The 27,228-nt window shown below is 39.6% G+C and overlaps 2 protein-coding genes across 7 annotated transcripts in view; one reads left to right on the top strand and one right to left on the bottom strand.

Annotated features, from left to right (window-relative positions):
* Window positions 1-256: 256 nt before the first annotated feature.
* ecpas (Ecm29 proteasome adaptor and scaffold) lies at window positions 257-14,911 on the bottom strand. Of its 2 annotated transcripts, XM_008317046.3 has the most exons (49): window positions 14,794-14,815; window positions 13,992-14,122; window positions 13,516-13,632; window positions 13,226-13,344; window positions 12,974-13,123; window positions 12,698-12,875; window positions 12,463-12,602; window positions 12,203-12,281; window positions 11,961-12,080; window positions 11,787-11,872; window positions 11,604-11,679; window positions 11,460-11,509; window positions 11,300-11,366; window positions 11,039-11,161; window positions 10,828-10,931; window positions 10,559-10,682; window positions 10,365-10,445; window positions 10,044-10,260; window positions 9,861-9,952; window positions 9,438-9,572; window positions 9,178-9,349; window positions 8,687-8,859; window positions 8,494-8,595; window positions 8,119-8,242; window positions 7,639-7,784; window positions 7,474-7,528; window positions 7,256-7,370; window positions 6,974-7,042; window positions 6,668-6,785; window positions 6,419-6,586; window positions 6,225-6,304; window positions 5,918-6,023; window positions 5,790-5,837; window positions 5,568-5,686; window positions 5,019-5,169; window positions 4,863-4,928; window positions 4,599-4,688; window positions 4,067-4,133; window positions 3,886-3,977; window positions 3,733-3,799; window positions 3,428-3,625; window positions 2,898-3,109; window positions 2,773-2,816; window positions 2,505-2,697; window positions 2,272-2,422; window positions 1,851-1,956; window positions 1,678-1,766; window positions 1,526-1,597; window positions 912-1,051 (listed from the first exon to the last, which is right to left on the bottom strand). In XM_008317046.3, the coding sequence occupies exons 1-49, from the start codon at window positions 14,813-14,815 to the stop codon at window positions 912-914; spliced, it is 5,544 nt and encodes a 1,847-aa protein (XP_008315268.1). The 2 variants fall into 2 exon arrangements, with proteins under 2 accessions (XP_024914292.1, XP_008315268.1); XM_025058524.1 differs by having other exon boundaries at window positions 257-1,051; window positions 4,863-5,169; window positions 14,794-14,911.
* Window positions 14,912-15,750: 839 nt separating this feature from the next.
* Window positions 15,751-27,228, top strand: part of kdm4c (lysine (K)-specific demethylase 4C) — a 25,401-nt gene continuing 13,923 nt past the window's right edge. The window contains exons 1-14 of one of the 5 annotated variants that reach the window (XM_025058792.1): window positions 15,774-16,008; window positions 17,908-18,073; window positions 18,429-18,604; window positions 18,806-18,920; window positions 19,366-19,559; window positions 20,739-20,788; window positions 20,998-21,101; window positions 21,315-21,452; window positions 21,645-21,838; window positions 22,028-22,260; window positions 22,426-24,446; window positions 24,543-24,654; window positions 25,973-26,157; window positions 26,880-27,123. In XM_025058792.1, coding sequence (XP_024914560.1) covers window positions 17,930-18,073; window positions 18,429-18,604; window positions 18,806-18,920; window positions 19,366-19,559; window positions 20,739-20,788; window positions 20,998-21,101; window positions 21,315-21,452; window positions 21,645-21,838; window positions 22,028-22,260; window positions 22,426-24,446; window positions 24,543-24,654; window positions 25,973-26,157; window positions 26,880-27,123 — 3,910 coding nt within the window. In that variant the 5' untranslated portion in view covers window positions 15,774-16,008; window positions 17,908-17,929. Of the gene's footprint in view, window positions 16,009-17,907; window positions 18,074-18,428; window positions 18,605-18,805; window positions 18,921-19,365; window positions 19,560-20,738; window positions 20,789-20,997; window positions 21,102-21,314; window positions 21,453-21,644; window positions 21,839-22,027; window positions 22,261-22,425; window positions 24,447-24,542; window positions 24,655-25,972; window positions 26,158-26,879; window positions 27,124-27,228 lie in introns of those variants that run through there. The other 4 variants (XM_008317049.3, XM_008317048.3, XM_008317047.3 and 1 more) reach the window with 4 other exon arrangements.

The following is a 27,228-nucleotide window of genomic DNA, read 5'->3' as shown; positions in this document are numbered from 1 at the left end:
ACAAAAATGCAGAGCTCTACACTATGTTCAGTCTGTGGTTGTGGGGTTACAATGGTCTGTCCTCATGGACATCTTAACATTTATTTAGATATCTGCTGGCCCCTTAAGAAAAATGATATTTTTTTGTAAATTAGTGTTATGCCAGTGGTCAGGTTTTTCGAATGCATTTATAACACCATCCGTAGGGTAGAAAATAGAGTTGCATGTACTCTGTGCCCTTGAGTATCATACAAAATACCTTCACAAAAGACATGTATTCAAATTCATTATGTGGCTTTATTTCAACAGGGACAATTTCAAACAGCTACAGCACTATTTTGGACTGAACAGCAGTGTCTCAATGATTTTCAAGGTTTCACAAAATACGCTTTAATCTTGTTTCGTCACTGAGCACACAGCAGTGACAATACCACAATTCTCAGGGCATGCATCTTCCTGTGCTAACAATGGTGTATGGACCCACCGTTGTAATATTTTAATGATCAGTAAAACCACAGCAGTAGTTCAAGTCCCCAGTTTGGGGGATATGTAGTGTCCAAAAACCTAACAGACTGGTTTAAATGCCATTTATTATCATCATTTTCTCTTACCATCCATTTATATGAACCAAACAAACCAAACATATCCTAATAGTATTAAACCCATAATAGTTTTTGACACGTCTCAAAGTCATGGCAGTTTCGGCCATGTGAACACTTCAAGGGCCACTGGAAACATGAATGCTAAATGCAACAACTGAGTTTGTAAATACTGGTTCTGAAAGAGAACTGCTTCAGCAAAAAGCGCTTTTACAGAGAAGTGAAGGTATGGATGACATGGACGACAGAAGTTAAAAGCAGTAGTTGCGTTCTTTGAACAGTTTGCACTCAGTAGCTGGACGTATCTGGCGGTCAGAGTGAGCACACGTGTGTTCAGGGTTGACTCTGAATGTGTCTCCTCAGCTCCTGGGCCTTGTCCTTCAGGTCAGGTCTGTTGTCAGACTGCAGGGTCGACAGTGAACGCTGCAGCTGTTCTCGGCTCTTCACAGACACACAGTCCCACTGTTCGCTCTCTGTTCACAGCACATGTACAATGGACGTTGCCTCAGTGATGCATACATATCAATCCATAAATGTAAACAGACCCTAAAAAAGTTATTATCTTTTAACTCCTTTCTCATCTAGTGGTTTTATGCAGAGCAAAGAAGGTGAATTACTGTTTGAAAAATACATTTTCCAAAGGCATTATTGATCTTTAGGTATTTGAACGTTTTATAAGCAAAGTCAGCAAGTTGTGAAATGTATTTGAATGAAATGTTCTGCTCTGTAAAACAGCAGTAAAATAGTTTTAAAATGACAGCATTTATCCAATTTTTAGGTCAACTAAATACATCAAACAAAAGCAGAAAAAGTAAACAAAAACTGTATACTGATGAAAACAAATAAAATCTAAAATCTTTCAAATGCATTTACAAAACACAAAGGACTAAAATGTACCTGAACAATGGTATACATTATAACAACCTCGCAAAGGAAACCTCACTCACCTCCAGTTCTTTTCACAATCAGGTCTACGACTGACAGAGCCTCTGTCCTCACAGAGGAGTAGCTTTTGTTTTCTGAATTGTCAAAAAAATTAGAAGAAATTAGATGAGAGTCATTCATATAAAACATTTTATAATAAATTAGAGCCCAGTACCTAAAGGGTAGGTGAGTCCTGCACACGTCTCTGTTAGAATCTGAGCCAGTGTATTGGAATCTGCATTGCCTTTCTCTAACAGCAGTAACCTGAAGCCCACAAAACATCAACTGTGTCATTATGTTTGAAGTGAAATTAAAAGTCTTTATAATTTCAGATTTGTTCCCCCTTACCCCTGGAAGTAGGCCTTCATACACTGTAGTACAGCGAGCTGCACTTTCCAAGTACTGTGTTTCAGCTTTTCACACATTAGACTACACACTTCCACCTGGAAACAAGCTGCATGCACACACACATATACACAGTTGGCATTAATAACCATGTCAATAATTATGTTTGTAAAATGAAGCCACTAAAAATGACAAACAGTCCAAAAAAAAGGGCTTAGCAAATTCTCTACAGAGTAAAGTTAGAAATGAGAGTCTGCATTAGGCAGAGTTGAAATAAAAATAGAAAGTCATTTAAATTGTTTAGATCTCAGTCATTTTCTGTATTATGTTAAAATTCTCAAGTCATATTACACTGATATGTAGCCGTCATCTTTAAATAAGATTAGGGGTTCAAGTGAACTTAACTTGTAGTAAAAAAACATACCCTGAGTCTGTGGGGTCCTGGGCCAGGTCTTTCCAAGTGTCTCAAAGGCACAAAGCAAGGCTTCAGTCCTCAACTGCTTCTCTTTCCCATCTGCATCGTCGTCATCCTCCAAAGACCTGGTTGAGGCACCACCACCACTCCCTGGACAGCTCTGCACGATGTAAGACAGAGACAGGGCACCAGTATTAGGACTCAGACTTTGATAACTGTTAAACTGACAGGATGTCATTTACCTTCTTGATCATGGGGAAAAGGATTTCTGCTACTTGACTAAATCTGTCCTCCTGACTGCTGTGGAGCACGTCTCCAGCACAGCGCAGAGCAGCCATCTTGTAAACCAAGCTCTCCTTACGACATTCCTTCAGTACAACGTCCAGCACCTCAGAGACGGTGGGCTGACCTGCACAGGGCTTCTGCAGCTCACCACTAAGACCCATGAGAAGAATCAATGTAGAGCAGTGTAATCTGATGGTCAATCACTGTTTCAGGTCTTAAACTCACCTGCATTTAGACACAACTGATCCTATAGCTTTTAGCAGCTCCTCCTAAACATACAGGAAAAGTGAATCAGCACTAAATATTTACTTGTTTCACAGCTTTAGTCTGGTGTCAGCAGTTGGTTTCACCTTCCCCGCCCATGTGCGTCCAGAAAGTCCCTGCATTAAGGCTGACAGCACCAAACCGAGGTGCGGTGCCACTAAGGAGCCAATCTGTTCCTTAGCAACGGTTGCCATGGCAGCAGCACCCTGAGCTTTCATCTTCCAGGACTGGGACTGAAGAGCTTTCTGTGTAATTGTAATTAGCTCCGTCATGTACAGTCGGATACCTCCAAAGCTTCCTGGGGAAAAAAAAAAAAAAAATCAAAATAATGTATCATCAAAATCATTCTTGCATTTCAATAGATTAATTAAAGGTTGATTGTCAATGCCACTTGGCTTTGCAAATAAAACCTGGTGTAAAACACGTACATCTACCTGCTGTTATCTGTCTTTCTGTTCCAGTAATATACAGAATTTCTTTTTTCATAGTAAGTAATGTAAATTTATTTTGATTCTGTGTGGTGTTTTCTAGCTGAGGAAAACACATTTAAACCAGATCTTACATGTAAATAATGTAAGCCTTTTATTTGTTAAATAACAAGCTCTACGGAAATCACCTGGGACATTCTCCTGCCACACCTCAGACCACAGCGTGGCATCATGACTCTCTCCTGTCTCCTCCTCAGGGCCTGCAGCCTGATGCATGCCCAGGAAGGCCAGAGGCAGAGCCACACCAGCATGGCCCTTCAACACATCAGGGCTGTAGTGGCTGATGGCATGTATGGTCAACGCACAAGAAGACTTGTACACTGGCTCTGGCAGTGACAGAGGAGGGCATTACAGTTTTAGTACCAACTTTAGTAACCCAGAGCCTACTCATTAATACAGTATATATAGTACATTTACATTCCTTCTTCCTCACCTTCTTTTTCCAAGTACCAGGTGCTGAGTTTCAGTAGTAGTTTTTCCACACTGCTGTCTTTTGCTGACTGATGGCGCAAAAAGAAAAAGAGTTCAAATAAAAGTAACAACACACATTATGCTATGGTTTTAGGGTTGGATTATTATAACTCACCCTGACCAGATGACCCAGTGCAAAGGCAAAAGCTTTTTGTACTACAGTGCTTCTGTCATGGATACCATTCAGCAGGGCACTCATCAGTTTACCTTAAAATACCAAAAATAACATCTGACATTAGGAGACAAAAATGATAAATGGTAAAATCTCAGATTAAATAAAAAACTTTGTATTCTACCAGAATATGGGGTGAGGTCCTGAGGACACTGCACTGTGAGTGACACTATCACACCAGCACAGCCACCCTACAAGGAAAAGACAGATGTCAGGAAGACAAACACTTTAGATTCTCTGTTCAGCTGGCTGTGCAGAATGTTTCATTTCACTTTTTTCTATTCATTTAAAAAAAAAAAATTATGCTCATATTTTATATCCCTATGTTTTATGATCCATTGTCTGATGTGATGGCAGCTGAAGACTTTTTGTTTAATACAAAAACAATAACTTGAAATAACTGTTAATGAGAAAATAAAACTGTATTTTCCTGCTTCCTGTGCTCACTGTGGTGTCCTCACCATTTTCCACATAACCTTGGCACATATAAAACACAGTCTTTCGGTTCATTGGATATTTTTGAAACTTAACCTAAAGGAATATCGGCATTGCTACTTGGTATCAGTGTTTACATAAATGACAATATTATGTGTAACAATATTCTTTAGGAAGTGGTATTGGGACAATAAGTAAATGTCTGTGTGTGTGGTGTTCACCTTTGTTCCCAGGCCTACACCACTCTTCAGCAGCTCACAAAGCCTAGGAACCAGCTCCCCCAGCACAGAAACATCCAGATGCTGCAGACACTGTTCAAAAAGACACACAAGACTCAAACCTTTATAAAACATCTGTCACTGTTCAGTGCAGTTTTTAGAGTTTGTCATCAACCAATCTCTTCACTTGGACTCACTGTTAGAAATATAGTGCGTCAATGAAACTCCTAATATTATAAACAACAATGACGACTAGGCCAATTTTACCATGTTAATAGTCTCCATCATTGGAGAGGACTTGGCAGCACTTAGTCTGGCAGCATCCATGGCACTCTGAAGCAACAAAAACAAAGTGGTATCCAGTCGGTGATAAAATCTTACACGTGTTTCTGTTATGACTTGTTTTGAGGTGGTGGAGTTTACCTTCTCCTGCTCTGTGGCTCTGAGGCTGAGGTAGTTAAGAACCTGTGGCTCCAGGGTGCTGAGAGCCTCCAGTAGAGCTGGGATGAGACGAGCAGCGTGAGGCTTCAGTCTCGCACCAGCAGTTTTACTAATCTTCACCAAGGTCTGGATACTGGGAGGAAAAAACAAAGCCGTGTGAAAAAAAAAAAGAGAACCAATGATGAGGCACAGAATCATAGCTTGGTATTTTTGTGACTAAAATACCCTAATGAAGCAGAATACACCAAACTTTGCACATTAAAATGAAAATCCATTACAACAACACAAAAATGTTGCTACAAATATGAAACAGTGCATGTGATTTAACATGTGTAAATATGTACATGTAATGTAATTTTCTACATTTAAGTTACATTTATATATTTTTATCTTATTGGTAACTGAGGGGCAGATAGATAACAAAAGCCTGTTCTTTACAAATATTGGCTCAGTTGAATTTTTATGCCTCTGACACTCCAGCCTACAGTGGTTGGTCCCACAGTAAAATCATCTGCAGAGAGACATCAATACCTGAGTGAACGGACTTCTGGGACGTTGCTGACTATGCCTTTCTCCAGCAGAGTGGGTAACAGCACGGCCACAGTTCTCTGGGCTGCAGAGCCTGTGGATTCGCACATACGAATGCACACCTGCACAAGGTAGAAGAAGAAGTTTCACCTGAGAGACACTTTATTCACATGTACTCACTGCCGGTGCAAACAAACAGCTGAGACAAGTGACAGATAGATTTACCTTACTGAGGGTCTTCAATGCTAAGTCTGCAGCCTTCCTGACCGATTCCTGAATCAGAGATCATCAGTCAGAGAAATTGCCTGTACTTGGCATTTGAAAAGCAACACTGATTTTAAACCTTATCTTACCTTAATGTCATCAAGCACTCTAAACAGTGTCTCCCACATTTCTGCAAGATTGTCAATGAGGTCATCAGCCTGGCGCCCACGAATCAGATCATTCAGGGCCAGGCAGCTGAGAGAAAAATGGATTGATGAAATGACACTGCCGTGAGCAATTAGCATTACTACAAATTCAGCAACTGTTATATTATGACTGAAATTATAAATATTATGATCAGAACACCTGTGTAACATTCAGCAGTATTAGAGAAAAGTATAAGGTCATGTATACTGTGAGTATATGAAAATATGAAAGTTCATGCTGTTGCTGTACCTGGACTCACGTACTCTCCAGGTGTTACCAGTCAGGTTGGAAATGACATCCTGCAGAATCTCCTTGAGATATTTGTCCACCTATGACAGAGCACAACAAACATGCACAAACAGTCAGTTATTGCTCTTTATAGGTTTTATTTGTGTGTGTACAAATAAACATTTCTATTTTTGTTTGTTTTTGTTTAGGCCTACCAGGGTCTTATCAGTGACCAGGGCATCCCAGATGCTCGTCATAGCCTGGCGAATGCTCAGGTTGGGGTCAAACTGGTAGCGGTACAGACGGGGCACAAGCTGTGGCAGGAATGGAGCCAGCTGCTCTCCGGCCTTAGCAGCGATTATGTGAAAGCCAAAAGCTGCTCCCTTTAGGGAGGGGAGAAAATAGGTCAGAAGGAAGAAAGGGCTACAGTGGTACATGCTGAGAGAGCTGATACAACATGATACCTTGCGAGAGTTCCACATGGCGTGGTGATTAGCCAAGTTCATGAACTTGTAAATGAGATCTGGTTGGTTAAGGTCACTGGCCAAAGAGCACAGCTCCTTATATGTGGAAAGGTTGTGGCTGCAGGAAACAATCAAATCTGGTTTTCTGATTACATACAATGTATTCCAAAGTGCAGTCAAAATGCAGAGTCAGTGTGCAGGTTGTTAGTGTTATTGGGTCTTGTTTGGGTTGTTCCATTAGAAGTATTTGCAGAGAAATAATTTGAGATGCAATTGTACCTTACAGTATAAGACAATGGTACTCACCCATCAGGTGTTTTTCCCAAACCATCTCCCTGGAACACCTCTGTCTCTTCAGAAACAGCATGTTTCACTCTGTTCATAAATATAAAAATGTTATTTAACAAAAATAGATAAAACACATACATTATAATTTAAATAAATAAATAAATAAGGTCCATCTCTAAGATTATATAATGTAAGAATGTTTCGAAGAACAATTTATTTCCTGTGCACGCATTGTGGACAAAAACAAAAAACACACATGTATTCTGTATTTTTGTTACACAATCTTGGTGTTTCACTCACCTTTTTCCTGTCATGAGTGTTTCCACCAGGGTGGACACAAGTTCCTGTTGGTCAGCCTCTCCCCCCATCTCATAAACCAAACCAAGACCTTTAGATGCGACATCCTGACTCAACTCTAGAGAAAAATGACAAAACAAGTGACTGATGAGGAATTATTTAGGACAGATGGCAAAGTCACAAACAAAATCGGCAAACCAAACAGTGCAGCACAGCCTTACCGTCAGGATCGGAGAGGACCGAGATGAATGCCACCTGAATCTCCTTTAACTTGGACTGTAACGATGATATGAAAGGTCAAATGTGACTTGATACAAATATGACCTTTCTACATGTTCACAAAGCTTTAAAAAGCTATAATGAATAATTGTTGCATTTTTACCCACCAAGATTTCCTTGTCTTGGCTGAGTTTCTTCACCAGAGAGAGCAGCCAGATGCAGGCTGCCTGTCGAACATGTGGGTTCTGGCTGGGTATGTATTTGGACAGGATGGAGTTGAGGACCCAGGGCACCACATTGTTATTTTTCATATCTAACAGAATGAGAGGAACAAAGTGTGTTTGAAATAGCAGTGTAATCATCTGTTTTAAGAGACATTTATTTGATGTGCTCTTGTCAAAAGTATTTCTTATGGAAACTTAAATACATACCACTATATCTTTTACTGCTACAACAAAGGTCATGATACAAAACACATTATTTAAATAGAAAGTGTAGCCTTAAAAGTACACTTCAAAAGCTCAGTTTGAAGCAAAAGCACACACACCCCACTGTTCAGTTTGTATAAAAATTGGATTTAATATACGGTATTCTTCATAAAGCAGATTGGTTAAGAAATACAATTTTGTTTGGCTGATTGTACTCACTGTTTGGTGGACTGTACTGGTCCTCGGTACAGGTCCATGGGTCTCTGGCAGCTACAGAGCTGGTGCCTATGGCTGCACTGGTGATGGCATCACCGACTGTAAACTGCAGCTCCACCTGCTTAGCCTTCAACGACAAAAACACAGTGTTATTAAATCATCAATAAGATAACAGATGGATCAGTTCATCCTCAAACGGTCTCAATCAGATGAATGTATTATAAATCTTATTAGCACATAACAGAGCCATTTTACTTCTAACTACAAATGTGGATGATATTGTGCATATAAACATACAGCAGAGAGAAATGCTTTTTTAAAAAAGGGTTGTTTTTTTTTCCTTCACATGTTGACATGTTATCAGTGTAGTGTTCTCACCTCTACAGAGTCCATGAGTCCCTGCAGCAACTTTTTCTGATGAGGGAAATCTCCATCTCCCACTGGTAGGTTACCTAGAGTCTGGATTATTCGCTCTTTCAACTGCACCAAATAAAATGAACCAGGCTGAAGACACAGTGTACACTGCTGCAAAACAATGCCAATGTTTGACACAGAGACTTCCATCTGTTACCTTTGTGGTCTCCTTGCCAGAGGGGATGCGAGCCACAAGGTTCTCCACAATGAAGAGTTTGGTAAAGCCCTCACCCTCTGCTGGGATTGGCAAGGAGCCATTCCTACCTATTTCCCCCAAAGCTGTACAAGCTGCCACTGCCAGGAGTGGACTGCTACTGTCCAGGAAGGAACCTAGAAGAAATCACAAATACAAAAAATGGGTAACGCTACAGCTTGTCACAGAATGTATTTTAAAGATATCAACAGGTTGATTAAGTTTTATGTAGTGGCTACATTCTACATTCTTAGATGGAATTAGGTGCTAAAAAACATTTTATTTTTTAAAAACCCATTATTGTAAAGTGAGTTTTCTTACAACATTTTGTGTAAGATGGTTAAAACAGATGGTTAAACAAAAAGTGTAAATAATCATAGGCAGAGGAAATGTGAAGTCTAAATAATTAGAAGCGGAACTGTCTGCAAGACATTGTTACCTAAAAAATATCATACCAATTGTCTTTGTTGCCATGGAAACAAGTGCATCCCCTTCTTGTGAAGAAACACTCATTTTCTGTCCTTTGTTATGGGTGGAGTCACTGCAAGAGAGAGCATTCTTCTTGCCCATGTACCTTCCCACCATGTAGCCAAGAGCCAGAACGGCACCATGCTGAGTCTCAGGATTCTTGGGTTCAAGAATAAAGGCAAGTATGAACAAAAAGGTCAAAAGGTTTCAAGTGCAGAAAACAATAAAACAAAAGACAGTAACATACATGACTGTCCTTTGTAGTTTTGACCAGGTTTTGCACGGCTGTCTGTAGTTCATTGCCAGTCATGGTGGACACCACCACAGCGTACAGCTGAGCTGCCAACTCCCTCATGTCTTCCTTATTTGTGTTCATCAGACCCTGGAAAGATGTTGTCAATTAGTAAAGAGAAAACGCTCTCAGTTTAGAAATGTGCACACAGACACTGTGTCATTAAATACTTGTCTCTGGACATTTTGTTTTTCCTGTCAAATAAAGCAGAATAAACTTCTTATGCATTTGACATAAATATTGGAATAAAAAACTCAAAGGAATATCCTGACCCAGTTCTCCAGATGTTACTCTGAATTCACATCAGAGACTGGCATATCAAATCAATATAAAACTGTCAGATAATGACCTCCTGTGAGCAGGTGGTGAAATACTTACTTTAATCCAGTCGATTTTATTGAAAAATCTCGGAGCAAGTTTCTCTGGGCAGACAGACACAACCTCCAACAGACAGTACATGACTGGGATTCCTGTAAGTAATCATTAATCGGAGAATAATGGGGATTAATTCAATGTTGATATACTTGGAAATACTTTTAATAATTCACCACATTCTCTCACCTCCGACGGCAGACAGCAGCTGCTGCAACAGATCCATGTAGACATGAATGGGATTGGCCTCGGATCCTTTGGAAATAGACGGCAGGGGATCACAGGACAGCAGTGTGTGAACGTAGCGGCCGATGGCTGGGGCATCATCCTGCATGTCTGCCAAGCGTGTGGACATGAGTGTGGCCCCTGCACTGTGAGCTAAACACATCCTCAGGTACAGCACGATCTGAAAACCAATGATAAGGTCAGTAATAAGAAAAGTGACTCTGGGAGAATGAATAACTTTTCCACAGACAAGGATTTAAAAAGGCATAGTTGTCATATATTTACCTCCCCAAATGCAGAAGGGTTAAAAGGAATGGTGTAGGTTCCAACAATGTACTTTGCTGGAGTCTTGATCCTCTGAGCTGCCTGTTGGTGACATATAATAAAAGATAAGACATGATGATATTTTTTTCCCCAAAACATGACAAAAGTTTAGAATCCATCGCCTAACCAAGATTTTAAAAATGTACATATCTTACCTTCTCCTGAACATACGCTACCATGTCAGGAAATGAGGGCATAGGCTTTGGACCCTCCTTCTCTGAACTCTTGTTGGAAACAGCCCTCAAAACCCTCTGGGCCTCTCCTGCCACCTCCTCTCTCCTAAAAGCATACAATAAAAACATTTTAAAACAACAATCAACCACATGGGGAGTCTGTTTTATAGATCATGAGACAAACGTTCCTTAGGGTTCATAAATGGCTGCACGTACATTAATCATTCAGATTATTAAAATGTATGACTTACAGATCTCCAGCAGCCAGCAGCAGCAGATATCTTGATGGCACATGATCAGAAGCAAAAACAGTGCTGACAAACTTCATGGCTACTTGGCGGACCTGTACTTCCGGCTGGTGGGGCAGAAAAGTCAAGTGTTAATTTAACCTCATTTCTGATAACAACTAATTTAGTCTGCGTTTTCTCCCAGACAAAATAATTTTGCATGTTAGCTGCCTACCTTTCCAATGTAGGCAGTGACCAGTGCCTCCATCAGATTAAGCAGTGCCCCCTGGAGGTTAGCATAAGCTCCAACCATCATTGATAAAGCTTCCTGAATGGCTAGGCGAACATCAGACTCCTCCTACAAAAAAAGATAATTTAGGTAAATGCAATATGATATATAAGTACAAACAATAGCAAAATAAGGTTTTCATAATTAACTCTAATATTGGTGACTTTTTCTGTCTAATGTCACATTATTCTGTAATTGTTTGCATACCTTGCACATGGAATCAAAAAACTGCTGGACCAGTGCAATATCCTTTGTAAACAGTTGCGGCATTCGACTAGAGGAAAAGACAGAGAATTAATAATAATATTTTTTATGTCTGATAGTCCAAAACAGGCTTGTGATTAACAAATCAACAATTCCATTTTACCTTGACAGCTTTCCAACTGCCGAGTAGGCAACACACAGTAGCTTTTGGTCCTGCAAGACAAAGGTTGTGTCAGTGAGTATAACCTAGTTGAACCAAACTGAACACAATTAAGAAAAATGAGGTTGGTTTTTAATGTCGTCTTACTTCCTTGTATTCATTGATAAGCTTGGTGAGACCATTGAGCAGCATAAGCCCTAATGGCTTATTAGTGTCAGGACACCTAAAAACACAATGTTAGAAAAAAGACAAAAGTGTTGTTTTTTATGTTAAGAAGACTTTGTGATTCAAATGTGGACAAAGAGGGGGGAGTTAATCTGTAATTCTTACACCATGCAAATGTGATGAACAAACTGTAAAGTGAGTGACAGCAATTTGTTGTTTGTATTTGCTCCAAAAAGACCATCATATACGACCTAGAAAAAAAAGTGACAGTGATTTGTCTTTAAACTGACTTCTACTCAAAACCAAATGATTAAAGAAAGCACATCATAAACATCATACCTGGATATTAGCTGGAAAGCACTCTGCAGCTAAGCGTGACCGTAGCAGATGTGGCAGGATTTTTAGTTTAACCCTAGTACTCACTGGTTCATGCTTCAACTCTTGCTTCAAATTTCCACCCTTGGTAACACAGAATTCAGCCACATTGATTCCATATACCAAGTTTTACTTTTAATTCAAATATATTTCAAATATAGGTAAAATCATTCTATTTCAAAAAGAATGTAAGTCAATGCACACACCTTGGATTTAAGTGGGATATCACCGAGATACACCTTGTACATCTTGTTAATAATCAGTGGGTTGTTCCAATCGATTATGCTGCAAAAGCAAAGAAGAATGAAAGACTTCAGTCTGAATCAGAGATTAATAAATAATAATAATAATTTAATCATATACATAGGTATGAACTACCTTAAACCTGATAAACTATGCTGCTATCATCACATAGGTATAAACAGGTAAGTAGGTAGGTAATTTTTTTTGCAGGTATTGCATGTACCTCTGTTTGCTCTTCAGCTCCAGATCAGCTGCTGTGGCAACACTGTGTCTCGTGTCGCTGGACGCCACCACCAGGTGAACTACAGTCTCCACTTCTGGAACCTGCTTAGCTTCGATGAATTTCACTATGCCCAGTTTACACTGTCAAAAAATGAACAAAGGCAGTGACTACACAACCATTCAGAGCAAAATAATTTTTTCTAAGTTTTCACCTATTTTTGAGTTTGTAAATTTACCTGTTCTAGTTGCTCGGCGCTCCACTGAGCTTCTCCAATCACCCTCTTGGCAGCATAAACACTCATACCAGGGGGAGGCTGGGGAAGGCACTGGCTACTTGTGGTCACTGACCCATCTGAAGAACTTCCCTGAGAGGACGAGGGTGCTGGTCGTGTTGGAGATTCATTTAGCACAAACCTACAGGAGCGAGAGGTACATTGTCATTAGCCCTGGTAATCATACAATTTTGATCTCTCATGTTCCTAAAAAGACATTACCACAAAGCAAAGACTCACCCATATGGCATCAGTAAAACATCCAACATAAATTCCAAGAGCAACTGCACTGTCTTTGGCCGTTCACTTAGGTTAAAGGGAACTGAAGTCTTGCTGGTGTCTGCAGGATACTTCATATGGTAAAGAGAGGGGATCAGCAGGTGCATCAAGCTGGGAGAGAGAAAGCATAAAAAGATTTAATAGTTATGGTTCATTAAAGAGAATTTAGGACATATATATGCATAAATTGATATAAAAAAGGTTTTTCCTCACCTGTCCTGTTGTGGCTGTGGCTTGCCCTCCATTGCAGTGAGGAGGGTGGGGGCTAACTCGCACTGCTTTCCTACCTCAAGACGTGGGTAACCAATTTTAATGTAGATGATGGTAAAGTTCTATGAAATAAATATATTTAACAATCACCATTTTGTCTTAACATAAACACTACATGGAAGCACAGAAATGAGTTTGACTGGAAAGTAAGTTAAATGATGGTAAATAAAGGTGTAAATAGGTGGAGGCTGGGGTTAATCTAAATACAGTACTTTACAAGACAAAACAAGTACCGTGACAAATGAAGCAGCTGCAGGGTCTTGGTACTGTACAAGGAGAGTTTCTACTGGTAGCTGAATCTTAGGTCGGCTTTTTATTCTCTTATTCAAGTGGACCAATAACTCCATCACCTAAAACAGAAAGCACAGAAAGTAATAAACATACAATCTCAACAATCATTAACCTTGCATGAAATTAGACATGCATTTACATTAATATTATGATGCATTCACAGTTATGTCCATTTATAATCTAATTTAATCATCTAAACTTACAGATGATCAGAGGCGGACTTGTGGTTGTTTTCCCCACACAGCCATAGTATAGAAACAAATTACCATAACCAACCCCTATTAATAACTACTGTTTTATTACATCTATGGTTGAAAATAACAGTGTAATTTTAGAAACATTCCTCCTAGTGGAAGTCACATACAGCAGAGTAAGTTCCTGTTGTTCTTTCATAGAGAGAAACAGAAACTGTTCTTACTTTCTTTCGCACCCCCTCTTGAACACTGGAGAGTTTAAGGAGTACAGGGGGCAGGAATTTGGAGATAATGTCTTGTAGTTGTTCGTCTGTTTCTGCATGGCCCAGGCGAAGGAACACACGTTCCAGCTGATCTGTGATTAAAAAACATTTATACCACTTGGATTAAATCTTAAGTTGATATCCTGGCAATGGTCATATAAAATAATACACGTCTTGCCTAAAAGCTTTTGTTAGAGAAAATAACTCTTGTATGCTGTTTATGTACACGCTTCAGCACCCTGTCAGCCCTTTGTGTTGTGGTGTTACTGTTGTGCTAATAATCTTCTCAGTTGCCGAGTTCGCATAACCATCACTGTGCCCTACCTTCATTCACTGGCAATGCTTATCTACCAGCTAGCTCCATCAACTCACTATCCACGTATTTCATCGTTTGCCTGTCAAACGCATGGTTCTTCACTACAATTGACACCATGTTCAAGAGATTCAAATACTACCAACTGTTCAAGTTGATAATTACATGTGAAAAGTCTTTATTCGTGACAACGCAATAACAACATACGTTACAGTTTCAATTTTGACCATGACAGGGCAAACGGCCTCCAGTACACGTTAGCCTTCTAGTTAGCCACAGAGCTAAACCGCTACCATGTTTCTCTTTTTTAAATGATCATGGTTTTATTCGAACTCAAAAAACAGCCATATAGTTTCAATAAATCAGACTCTTTCTAGTTTCAATCATTGACAACCATAAACAAAATGCTTTCACATATATTTAATACTAATAACGCATAGGGAAACTTACTGAGCTCATCCTGGGCAGCCATGATTGCAGAGTGTCAGCAGCGACACCCACATGTCAGAAAGTGTCACTGCAATCACCAGGCCACTCCTCAGTTTCATCAGCCCTACGTCGTGACGCATAAAAATAAAACTACATATCTCAGTGAGAAGTAAAGTTGCTCTATTTAACTAGAAATAATTAGTATTTAATATATGTATTTAATATATATGCATTAGATTAGTTGAGAAATGTAAAAGGACTTGGAAAAGACAGTTTACGATTTTACACATAAATCACAAATAATTACTTTTAGAAGTGATAGTGTCTACATAACGTAAAGACAGTTAGTGATGGGTGAAATTTCTCAGAATTCTGAAGATTTAAAAAATCTAACATGAAAGGTGTGCAATATATAATCAAATACAAAAGAATAAAAAAATAAAACATTAAAAATGAAAAAAAAAAATACTGAAAAAAGATTTTCTTTGCTTTATTATGCTCCAATGACAACTTATGTTAAATATGTTAAATATGTTATGTTTATTATGTTAAATATGTTATGTAATTATGTTTAACAGTACCAAGGGTGAAATGTTAGCTCTAACAAATGTGTTTAATATAATACGCCACAGAGACTTTTCCAAAAAAATATCTCACAGTAAAAACAAAATATAACTTGTGACATACTGTCCAGTAAGTTTGATAACAAGCACATACATTTTAATAAATATATGGAATTTATTAAGAGAGATTTACTACTATAATATTAAAAGCAAACTGAATTCAAATTCAACATCTAATAATTCAGAAAAATACATTTTTAAATAACTAGGAATCACAAATTGTAAATAATAAAAAATATAAAAAATATGTTTGTTTTTTTAATCTCATAATTGTAGAAAAAACAGATTTTGTCCATTGCATACTCATTAATTCTTCACGTGGCTGTGTGGTGGTTAATCAATTTTTGGTCTGTATATGATGGTACATTGTTTTCCCATTTTTGCCTGAGTTTATGCCCAGCTCTCCTGCACTCCAGAACTCATCTACACCACACTTGGACAGACGCAAATTCAGCGGCAGAGGAACTGGAGTGGAGGAGGCGACTGACTTCACCGCACCAGGCAGCAGGAGCAGCAGGAGCAATAGTAGCAATAGTCAGGGCAGCTGTCATGTGAATCAGCTGGACGAACAAGGAAGGAGATAAACAACAACATTCGGCGTCCCTAAAGCAAGGTACATACTGCACATTTTCAGGAAATGGACGTGTGATATACATGTGAAACTAAGCCTCCATCTTGCGATAGTTGTTTGTTTGGTTAAAAACAAATTTGTGTATCTTTCGTGACTCCTGTGCAGTATTAGCCAAGCTACCAGCAGCTAACCCTGCTGCTGGTGCTACCAGCTACACAGGTTGGCACACAGTAGGCATGTTGCAACGTATGTAACCTTTGTCTATTGGTTTTAGCATGTATTTTCCGACAGATAACAGAATCGATTTGAAAAATGAACCATTCGTAACTGTTGAAGTCATAGAGTATGGTTATGAACGGGCCTGCCCGCAGCCACCTTGCGAGGGACATTTAAACCCCATTGACTCGTGCATTAACTTGGCTAACATTGTAGCAGCTGTAGCTTAATAGTTTGCTTCGTTTTCCGACGTTCTCTAATACTGTCGTTAAAAGTTGTTGACGAGTCAGATATCGGGAGCAAACATTCAATTCGAATCCAATAACATCTAATGAGCTTGGCATTTGAGTACCCGTTAGCTAAGCAGCTGAGCCGCCTAGCTTGTGCTGATAGTTCAGCCATTACTTGACATCATAACAAAACGTAGGCTAGCTTGCTAGTTAGCAGCCTTTGGCAGCAGACAACAAAGCTCAGACACAGTTACTGTAATGCGAACCCAAGTATTACGTGACTCTAACAAATAGCAAGTGTATTTATCATATAACATATGTACATATTTAAATTTTTATATTTGACATTTCACTGGCGCTCAACGTTTTGGAATACTTTGATATTGCTCCAAACAAAGACTGTAAACAAAAGCGTCATAGTACCCGAGCTTATTAAAATGCAACATTTTTTTTAATCTATATGTTACAATAATAACATATTTCAATATGTCCGTTACATAACTGCGCTTTGTATCGTTTAGTGGTGTAGTTTGCACAATGAAGCACCTGCGTGAAGAAAAAATGATTATGAAAACTAACTCGGCTTCACGCGGGACAACGTGATCCTTTGTTTGGATGCACACTCACAGTCAAGTCAAAGTTGGGTATAGGACAGGACCAAAATTTGTAAAGGGTCGTTGGCATCAATAAGGATTAAGCTTCAAGCCTCCATTAGCAAAATATCTACCTCCATCTAGTGGTGAGATTATGACCAACACGCAGTGATCGTTAATGATATCCTGTAAAACATTTTGACCAATCCTACCTACAGCTGACACAGAAGATAGTTGTATCTTTATTGTGTTAGGAAGTTAAGATCACAGAATGTAGCTACATGCCAAGAGTCACGAACCATCAAAAGAACTCCAATGAGTTTTAATTTAAAGCTTTGTTGTAAGATATGCTATCATAGTTAATACGTTTAAAGACATAGCACAACCAAAATTCTCATTCTTTTTGCAAACGCAAGACAGTTTAAAATGAAAATCACATAAAAATAAAACTTCTCAACCTGTCTAAACTAAAATTACAGGCCTGATGCAACATAAACCACATGAGCCACAAAAGCCACATGTGTGAGCATCTATTAAACCAGCAATTCACATAGCCCCTTTTCCACATCCTGTAAAATCTACAATTGTCACTAAAATAGATTCACATACCCCCTTTTCCAGATCCTGTAAAATCTACAATTGTCACTAAGTTCTTGTCCTTCCCTTTTCAAAGCAACAATATTGTTTATTCCCAGAAAATCATGAAATTAAATTAGACATGTTTTTGAGTAACACCTGAGCAGACCTATAATATGTCTTTACTACAGAAAGAGCTTTTTCTATGATCTAATGTAGCCATCTTGTGAATAAATTTGAAATTTCTTGTGAAAAAAGCTTGACATGACTCTTCATTATATGAAGAAATAATCAATATGATTATATTAATGTTGGGCTTTTTGTAGGTTTGTCTGGTCTGGTGGCAGGATGGCGGGGGCAGAGGTTTATACCCCTGCAAACCCCACCTGTAAGATCATGACCTTCAGGCCCACCATGGAGGAATTTAAGGACTTCAACCAGTACCTAGTTTACATGGAGTCTCAGGGAGCACACCGTGCAGGACTGGCTAAGGTAAGTAGTGGCTTTAGCCTGAGCTGAAATTTGAACTTAGGCTAAACAACATTTTACAAATGAACAATAGTACAACATGCTGATCTAACCCTCTTGAGATATTAAGAGATCATATAAAGGACATTGTTTCTTATAAAACATGGGTTTAGATATTTTCAAGAAAGACTGAAATTATTTAGCTAAAATGGTAACTACAGCAGCTGCTTAATTACAAGCAGAGTGTTAGCTTTTGTGATGTGGATTCATAGTGAGGAATGATAAATTGACATGGTATAAAGTCAAAAACTACTTTGCTCCTGGTCCTGTGTTTTGGTTGGCATGAAACTTTATTTCTTGTCACTCTTGTCTTCCTCAGGTGATTCCTCCGAAAGGGTGGAAGCCTCGTCGTACCTATGATGACATTGATGATCTGATGATTGATGCCCCCATCCAACAGATGATGGCTGGACAGTCAGGGCTCTTCACTCAGTACAACATCCAGAAGAAGCCTCTTAGTGTGCAGGAGTTCAGACGACTAGCTAATAGTGACATGTGAGCAATATGGACAATTTTGACAAATTATGTTGTTGTGAAAAGAAATTGTTTTGAAGAATTGTCTGCTTGTATTGTAAAGCTAATGTTAATGTGCAGACATTTAGATAAAGTAAATGATCCAAGAGTGACTGAAGATGAAAGTTGATAATTGTTGATATTACACAGTATTCACAAGATGATGTGTCTTTTTATGTGCAGGTACTGTACACCACGCTACCTGAATTATGAGGATCTTGAGCGAAAGTACTGGAAGAATCTCACCTTTGTTTCCCCCATATATGGTGCAGATGTCAGTGGAAGTCTCTATGATGAGGTAGTTTTACTTAATCATAATTTAAATTATCTTTTTGTCTTTTTTTTGTTCATTTTTTTGTTTCCAGATTATCCTTTTTTTTCAAGGAACAGAGAATAGGATTATTCAATGATTGATTTCCTCCACTTATTATATATTTTCTTAGGAGTCTTTAACACTTCACAACACTTATGGTTGTGTTGAATCATTTGACTCTGGTTAGATAACAGCCAGAAGCACAAATTTGAAACAAAATACGAACAGTATGTGTAACTTAATTTAAGTTGTGACTTTAGTTGCTCTATCATTGTTATGGGTACGTAACGCAAGTAACTCTGAAACTCGCAGCTTTTCAGGATATAGCGTCAGTGTGCGCAAACCAAAGCACATAACTCCTATTTATTTTATTTAATGACAAATATTCACAGCCCATCACTCTGATATTAAAATCATTATATCTTTTAAGGATGTAGAGGAGTGGAATATCGGCCACCTGAACTCCATCTTGGATGTGATTGAAGAGGACTGTGGTGTCTCCATCCAGGGGGTCAACACTCCATACCTGTACTTTGGCATGTGGAAAACCACCTTTGCCTGGCACACTGAAGACATGGATCTTTACAGCATCAACTACCTCCACTTTGGTGAACCCAAGTCTTGGTGAGTATCAGCTTTGGATGTAGTTACAGGCTTCAACCACACAACAGATAGAAATATGTATACAACAAACAAACCAAGTCTTAAAGGTCCTGACCTTTTTTTATTGCCATGTTCAGTCCTTCTTTACAATTCATTCAGTGACAACGTCCTCACTCTGAATATTATTACTTAAATATACTATGCCACGTAAATATAGTTTTAATTGAAGATCAATCAAGGATACTCATTAGGAACATGGATAGCAGGTTGGATTTCTTAAGAGTAGACAGAATTTATTTGCAGAATTGTTTTCTAGATTTTTTTTTGTTAGCTTGGTATTTCTCCATTTTCCTCTACCCGTCTTGCCCTGGAGGGAGTTGTGCTCATTAGAGCAAAGAGCCCTGCAACCCTACAGGCATCAGTGCCACAGTGACACACACACACACACATATGCGTATATACACATACCCTGTACATTCTCTCACACACTTTCATCTCTGCTATTTTGATATCTTGTCCCTGGAGGGGAGCAGCTTAAAGATGCACCTCACCCTCCGACTTCCCATGTCACCCCTACCTGAGTCTGCCTGCTCCTCTCCCTCTGTCTCTTGCTGTCGGTTAAGCTGACAGCTGATATGACGACAGAATGCCACAGAGCCGAGGGCGGACGGTGCTAGTCAAATAGAAAGCCTAGTCAAACCATGAGGGAGCTCTGTCACACTTGGTGAGTTTCTCACCAGAAAAACTTCAGGAATAGTTTTAATTCAGATTGCGTCAATGATGAAGCTTTCCACGCAAATGGCTTGTATATGGCCAGGAATAAGAATTTCTTCCCCAAACAGCAATGGCTCCTGGAGATGGTCTGGTGTATAAATATATAATATATTATATATACATTATAAATAAAAGACAGTCTAATCAAAGTAAATAGCAAGGAAGTAGATTAAATAGACAAAGTATTATTATTATTATAATTTAATAAATGAAATTACCTTTTTTAAGTCCTCTTGATATCATTTCGGTTCCCACCACTTGATGGCAGTCTTGATAAAGTTTCCTCAAGGAAACCAAAGCCCTTTTGTGAATGCTAGTATTTTAGACTTTAGGCATAATGAGCAATACGGGTTAAGGATTTTAGAGGAGAAATGTAAACTTGAATAAAAATTATGGATGCTTTATCATCTTGTCCTCTTCCTACAGGTATGCCATACCTCCCGAGCATGGAAAGAGACTTGAGCGTCTGGCTACAGGTGAAATAAAATTTATTTTAATCCTTCAGATAAAAAAATTCCATGGAATAAAGTCAAACAAAACATATTCGTTTTTGTAGCTATTTTTCTATACCACACTTTACTCATAGGCCTTTTAATATATATACACTGTATAATATATAAATATATATAGCTTCAATCTTTAGTGTTAAAAGTTGTTTACGTCTGTGTTGCTATTTTTTATTTAGGCTTCTTCCCCAATAGCTTCAAGGGATGTGAGGCTTTTCTCCGTCACAAGATGACTCTGATCTCCCCTTTTGTACTGAAGAAGTACGGCATCCCCTTTGATAAGGTAGGCTTCAACCTCTGTCAGGCTTTTTTCCTGGGCATCTATAAACTTCTTAGAAAATTCTAACAGTATTACCAATAGCCTTTTCTGTCACAAAATAAAGTAATATTTGTTGTGATTGATGGTAAAAACAAATGCATATTTATTTCAAAACTTAATGATTATAAATGGCCACGTCTCAACAACTTGTCTGTCTTCATTATTTTCAATTATTAGATTACTCAGGAAGCTGGAGAATTTATGATCACCTTCCCTTATGGCTACCATGCTGGCTTCAATCATGGATTCAACTGTGCAGAATCAACAAACTTTGCAACTGTGCGCTGGATAGACTATGGCAAAGTGGCCACACAGGTAGCTATGTAACATATGAGAGTAGAGTTTCTGTTTAAATGTTACTGTATTCACTTTTAGTTTCGAACTATTGGTTCTCCAATAAAATGACTGGGTTAAATAATTACAAATTGAGCCACAAAGTCATAGATCCTAACTCTTACATTAATGTCTTTCTGAAGGAAATTGACAGTGTTCTTTTCTCTTCTTTAGTGCACATGTAGCAAAGACATGGTTAAGATTTCCATGGAACCCTTTGTGAAGCGCTTTCAGCCTGACCGTTACTCTAACTGGATGGGGGGCAAGGACTTGATCCCTATTGATCACACACTGGCCACTCCCAGAACAACACCAGAGCTGCAGAGTTGGTTGCAGAGGCGCCAGAAAACCAAGCCTACGAATAACGGGTAGAGGGAATATATGTGTTAATTGTGTCAGTAGGACGATAATCTGAAAGTCTGCATTTTGATGTTGAGTTTTTAAAATTAAACACTTTAGGAAACATTAGCAAAGGATTTATTATTAGGATTCATTATATATAATTTCCATGTATTGTTATGCTTGAAGCTTTTAATACTTCCAACGTCTTTATGCAGTAATCATTCTCGTATGCGCTCCAAGCGGCTCAGAACCACAGAGGAACCAGTCGGCCTGGATGCTGGGTCAAATCAAAGCTGCAGCAGCAGCAGGAGGAAAGGCTTGAGTGGTTCGCCTGCACCAAAGATGCGAAGGTCTGCAGCAGCAAGACACAGCAGGGAGGGAGACAAAGGGAAGAAAAAGGAATCAGAGTCAAATAATGACGAGAATCCGCTCGCTGTTCAGATTTCTGGTAAGGTACTGACTGTAGGTATTTAACACCTTGTGCTAAATTAAGGAGTGGGTTTGTGACTTAAAGCAAGTCAGTTCACAAATCTTAACCTTTAAAACATATTTACTACTTTATGCTAACTCTGGTGAGTGCTACTGATTTTATTTTTTTTCCTTTTGTCTACAGTTCCCTGCACACAGGTGTGTGTAGTAAAGGTAAATCGTGTAGAGAGTAATACTCTTGGAATTCCCAACAAAGAGTCTTTCGACAAATCCCGGTGCCCTTCATCTCCCTTCATCTCTGCTGCTTCATCAGTAAACACTGACTTGAAGTCAGAGACAGCCTCCCACTTTGAGCCTCAACACATCTCAGGGTCAGGAGTCTCCAGCATGACTCCTGAAGGACTCAGACATTTTCCGGAGACTGCCGAGTTGCATCCCAGGATAAAAGACTCACAGAGTTGTGTTACTGGACTGCAAGACCCCTTAACATCTCAGGATTCTTCCATCAGTGTCCCTTCTTCACCCGGCACATCCACCCACACTAAATGCACTTCTTCAGAAACTGAGATGAAGCAGTGTCTCCCTGATGTTGATTTTCAGACGTCTAGTTCCTTATCCAGGGACGACAGTTTAAGTCAAAAGCCAAATGCTAACAGCTGCATGGACACATGTACTGAGATTTACACTAACAACACTGCTGTAGCTGACAATGTGGCCGAAACTGTCGATCCAATACATATCAGTCCACACTCGACAAAAGAAGCACTTTATGATATTAAATCCAAGCCAGCAGAGGGAGACAGTTGCACATCATGTGGCTCCATCTCCTCTCCAGGACACAGCTGCCACTCAGAAAAAAGCAGTGAGGAACCACCACTGCTACAGAGAAATGCTGTGGAAATGCCACTACTCACACTGGAGCTGGCAGATAAGATTGGAATCTGCCCTTTGCCACCTGTACTGACCCAAGAAATGCCTGCTCTTACCCCCGCAGATGATGGGCTGATTGATGCCCCTAAAACTTTGACAAGTAGCTACCAGGTGGCACCTCTGTTACATCCAGAGAGAACAATCGGTTCTTTGTCCTCACATGATGTAAGACAGGGTGAAAAAGAGACTGAAGTAATATCAAAAGAGGCTTCTGCTGGAAAACATGACGACAGCTGGCATTTAGATTCTCAAAATAATTGCGAAGCGGCAGGAGCTCCTAGATTAGAAGGAGATGTGGCTCATTTAACTGCAAATGCTACAGACAAAAAGACATCTTGTGGTGTCCAAATACTAATAAAGTCTCAAACTACTGCAGAAAAAAATAATTCAAAGTTGAGAGATCTTACTTCTGCATGTAATGACGCTACTTCTGGACAGCTCCTTGAGAGTAGTTCACCTCACTCAGTGGTGTCAAGTAGAGATGACTTCGATGACCCATCTAAAAAAAAGAGCACATCTTGTGTCAGCACTCCTCACTCTTTTGTTGGCAGTACATCAAACAACAACTTCTCAGGCTCTCCCCCCTCATTATCCGTTCAGAGTGACAGAGCTCCAGCGTTAGAGGTAAACCACCTGGTGACATATTCAGCTTCACATTGTAGTTTCCAGAATCCATACGTTGAGCCCAAACCATTTTCCAGCAGCATTTGGAAAAACCTGAGTTCCCAGAGTCCTGCAGTACTCATTCAAAGTCTAAACTCAGATCTGCCCTCTGACTTTACCCATGATCCTTTACCTTACACCATGTGGACTGAACCACAGTGCAAAGAGGTCACAAACCTGGAGGACTGTGACCAAAAGTCAGCCAACCAGGAAGAGGAAAGCGGACCTCTCATCTGGGCGCAGCTCGAGCCCACCTCCCTTGTGTCTGTTGGTGCAACTGAGCCTCTGGGGATTGGTGAGCTTCAGAAGGGAAACATGGAGGGAACTGAGGCCCTTGCCCTCTACAGGGAACTGGGGAGACAAAAGCAGGCAGGGGGGAGTCGATATTCAGACGCTAATGTTCTAGGTTTCGGAAGGAGACGAGTAGAGCAGGATGTGGTATCTGACACAGATGAAGAGGAGCCTAATCCTGAAGAGGAGCACCAACAGAATAGGGTTAGGGGAGAGAGCTGTAGTGACTCTTCTGATGAGGACGAATATGAGGAGGAAGAAAATGATACGGTCCGCTATGGCTGTGATAAATCAAACCTCGAGCCTGGAGAGGTGTGCGCTGTAAGTGTTTTCCCTACTTTAATCACATCATACAGATCTGGCTCTACTGTTGTTTATTTACACAGGTACTCTTTACCTTTCAATACTCTCTGCTAGTACCCTCCTCTTGCGATGAAGAGGATTGCGAAGAGCTGGCGCCACCCACTCAGAAAGCCCACCGCAAGGGCTGTACCCACTGCTGTCAAACAACAAAGCACTAGTGATGATGGTACCTATCACCTACACATGCTGGCATTCACCCACTTCTCTACTTGCTTAAGTTTGTTTTTTAATTAAAACAAACATTTAGATGGAAACAAGTGCATGTGTATATTTGTATTTGTGTGCGTACAAGTCTATGTTTAGAAGGAGCTTAGTAATACAAGACCCTAGAGAGACCATTTCTAAAATTGCATTGTAAAATCAAATTTGTAATTTGGTAATGCACACTTCGCACAGAGAAAATTATGAAAAAGTATGTTTCTATATTTTTTTAACTTTCATACCAGGACACAAAGAAGTTGGTACAGTGTCAATTGAGTCACATTCTTCTATCTCTTACTCTTTAGAATCATTTGGGAGCCGAGAATATAAGTTTTGCAGTTTTGTACGTAGTTATTTGACTTGACCTACCAAACAATCACTGTTGTCTGTTGCCCCTTCTTATGATTTAACAGAAGACAACTGAACTGCAGACAGGACAGATTTACACACAGAACACTTTCAGATTCAGATTCCTCCACATCAAACCTGTGTTTCATCAGTAAAACATTTTATTTTTTCCCTAAGTCCCCAATTTTAAATAATTACACAAAACCTTTGAGTTCCGAGTAATATCAGATAACACTGTCTCCCAGTATACAACTGTCATTACCACTGAGCCATTGTACTCTGTGGTTCTCACTTCCTCTGGTCATTCTTCACATTTAGCCCCTCCCTCCCCCCCAGATGATTCTTTTGACATCAGTGTGTTCTTAGCTCCTGGACCTTCCACAGTATCTAGTGATAGTGATAGATGCTCTATTTGTGTTCAGGGTTTTAATGGTAGGGGGTGGGGGCCACCCATTAACAAGAACTAATGCCCATATTTAAAGTCATATTCTGCCCCCTCATGGTTGTGAAAATGGATGAATAATTCATCAGCCATTTGGTTGTTTATCCCCGAAGAAGAAATGACCATGAAATGACCGTGTCGGTGAAAAGGCTATTTCCTGATGATAGGAGCTCTCAATCAAACTGTTCATTTTTATAAGCAGTCAGGCTCTCATTTATTCCAACATTTTCGGGGCACCAGAGGCAGTTGTCATCACTGTGGGCAGATTAGATGCTACTGTTTAACAGCAAGAATTGTGAGAATGAAGAATGTTTACCCTGAAGTGGTTTCTGAAATTTTAACAGAAACTATTAGAATTTCATGATGGACTTGATTTTGACAGCAATTGCATTGTTTTTTTTTAAAATATATATTTATTACTATATGAATGATTATCTTGACTGGACTGTGAGCAGATTATGATGTTGCAAATCTATATATTGTCTCGATTTAGAGCCCCCTGAGGCGAGCCTGGCAGAGGAGGAGGATGAGCAGGAAATGGAAGCGTGGGCAAAGCCCATCATCTACCTGTGGCAAAGCAAAAAGAGCTGCTTCACAGCAGAGAGGGAGTACAATGGTCATGCAGCCACCATGGCACCCTACTGTGCTGTCTGCACTCTCTTCATGCCCTACTACCAGGCAAGAGGTTTACTACATCAGTGCATGATTTGTTGGATAAGACATATGAGCAAAAGTATCTTCACTTGTGCTCCTGCTAATGCCAAGAACAATCAGTGGGACTTATCTGAGTTGGGTCTTAATTAAATGCAATGATCTAGAAGGCAGTGTTATGTAGGTGGTGCTCTGTGGGCAGTGGTCTGTCGGCAATGGGCAGTGTGTGTGTGTGTGTGAGTGAGCAGTATGGACACCAAGCAGGAAAATACTTACAGCCAGTTTTAGTCTATTTTAGTCTGAGATGAAGCAAATATTTCTGAGTTCAGGAAAAAAATCTTCGATTTGGTACCTTTGTCACGTTATACAACATATCAATCAAACTAAGGATAAAATAATATATAAAGATTATGATCAGTGAAATTAAACGTTTCGCATAGTTATCATTGTCTGCTGGACAGAAAGTAAGCACAGCTTTTACACCAGTCAGCAACGTCTCACTGAAGCTGTGTAGCACTTAGTCTATGTTTCAGTAAAGAAATACTGCAGAACTGTAGAAGGAAATCCCACAATGTTGGCTGACTGTTGCACAATATTTAAATGGTACTTGACCCATTCATATAAGTGTGCGTATATTTTCAAAATTACTCGTATGTAGGTACGTAGTTAAAAAAAACCTCCTTTTCCTTCTCTATTAGTATGTTTTATGAGGAATAGTGTAATAATATGATTTACATTTTCTTTGACAGCCTGAAGACAAAGCAGAGGATAAAAACTACACCACGACTTCAGACACTTCCATTACTCCTGCTCCAGCAGACTGCCCTGTTTTCCACAGTGGAGGTCTGAGGAGGACGAAGCCCCTCATCCCAGAGATCTGCTTTTCCTTCCGGGAGCAGAACTGCCCCCCCACACCAACCAACCCTCTGCTGCAGGAGGACGGCACCTCGCCTCTGCTCTCCTGCCAAGGCTGTTGTTTGCAAGTACACGCAAGTATGTATACAGGGGGAAAAAAACAGTAATTTTGTGTGTGAGTCCTGGCAGTGAAATTGGTGTTGCAAGTGTGATTTATTGTTTCGGAACCTCTTAGCAGCTACA

This window comes from Cynoglossus semilaevis, chromosome 9 (genome assembly GCF_000523025.1).
Source record: "Cynoglossus semilaevis isolate Cse_v1.0 chromosome 9, Cse_v1.0, whole genome shotgun sequence".
Lineage (NCBI taxonomy): Eukaryota > Metazoa > Chordata > Actinopteri > Pleuronectiformes > Cynoglossidae > Cynoglossus > Cynoglossus semilaevis.
Note: the sequence above shows the minus strand (reverse complement) of the source record. Positions and strands in the feature narration are given on the sequence as shown.

Excerpts from the sequence above, each read along its gene's own strand:
- ecpas (XM_025058524.1), bottom strand. The coding sequence starts at position 14,815 with ATGGCTGCCCAGGATGAGCTCA. Across the intron at positions 6,587-6,667 it reads CCATGTGGAACTCTCGCAAG|GGAGCAGCTTTTGGCTTTCA; the intron begins GTATCATGTTGT and ends CCCTCCCTAAAG. Across the intron at positions 4,134-4,598 it reads GTGTAGGCCTGGGAACAAAG|GGTGGCTGTGCTGGTGTGAT; the intron begins GTGAACACCACA and ends TTTTCCTTGTAG.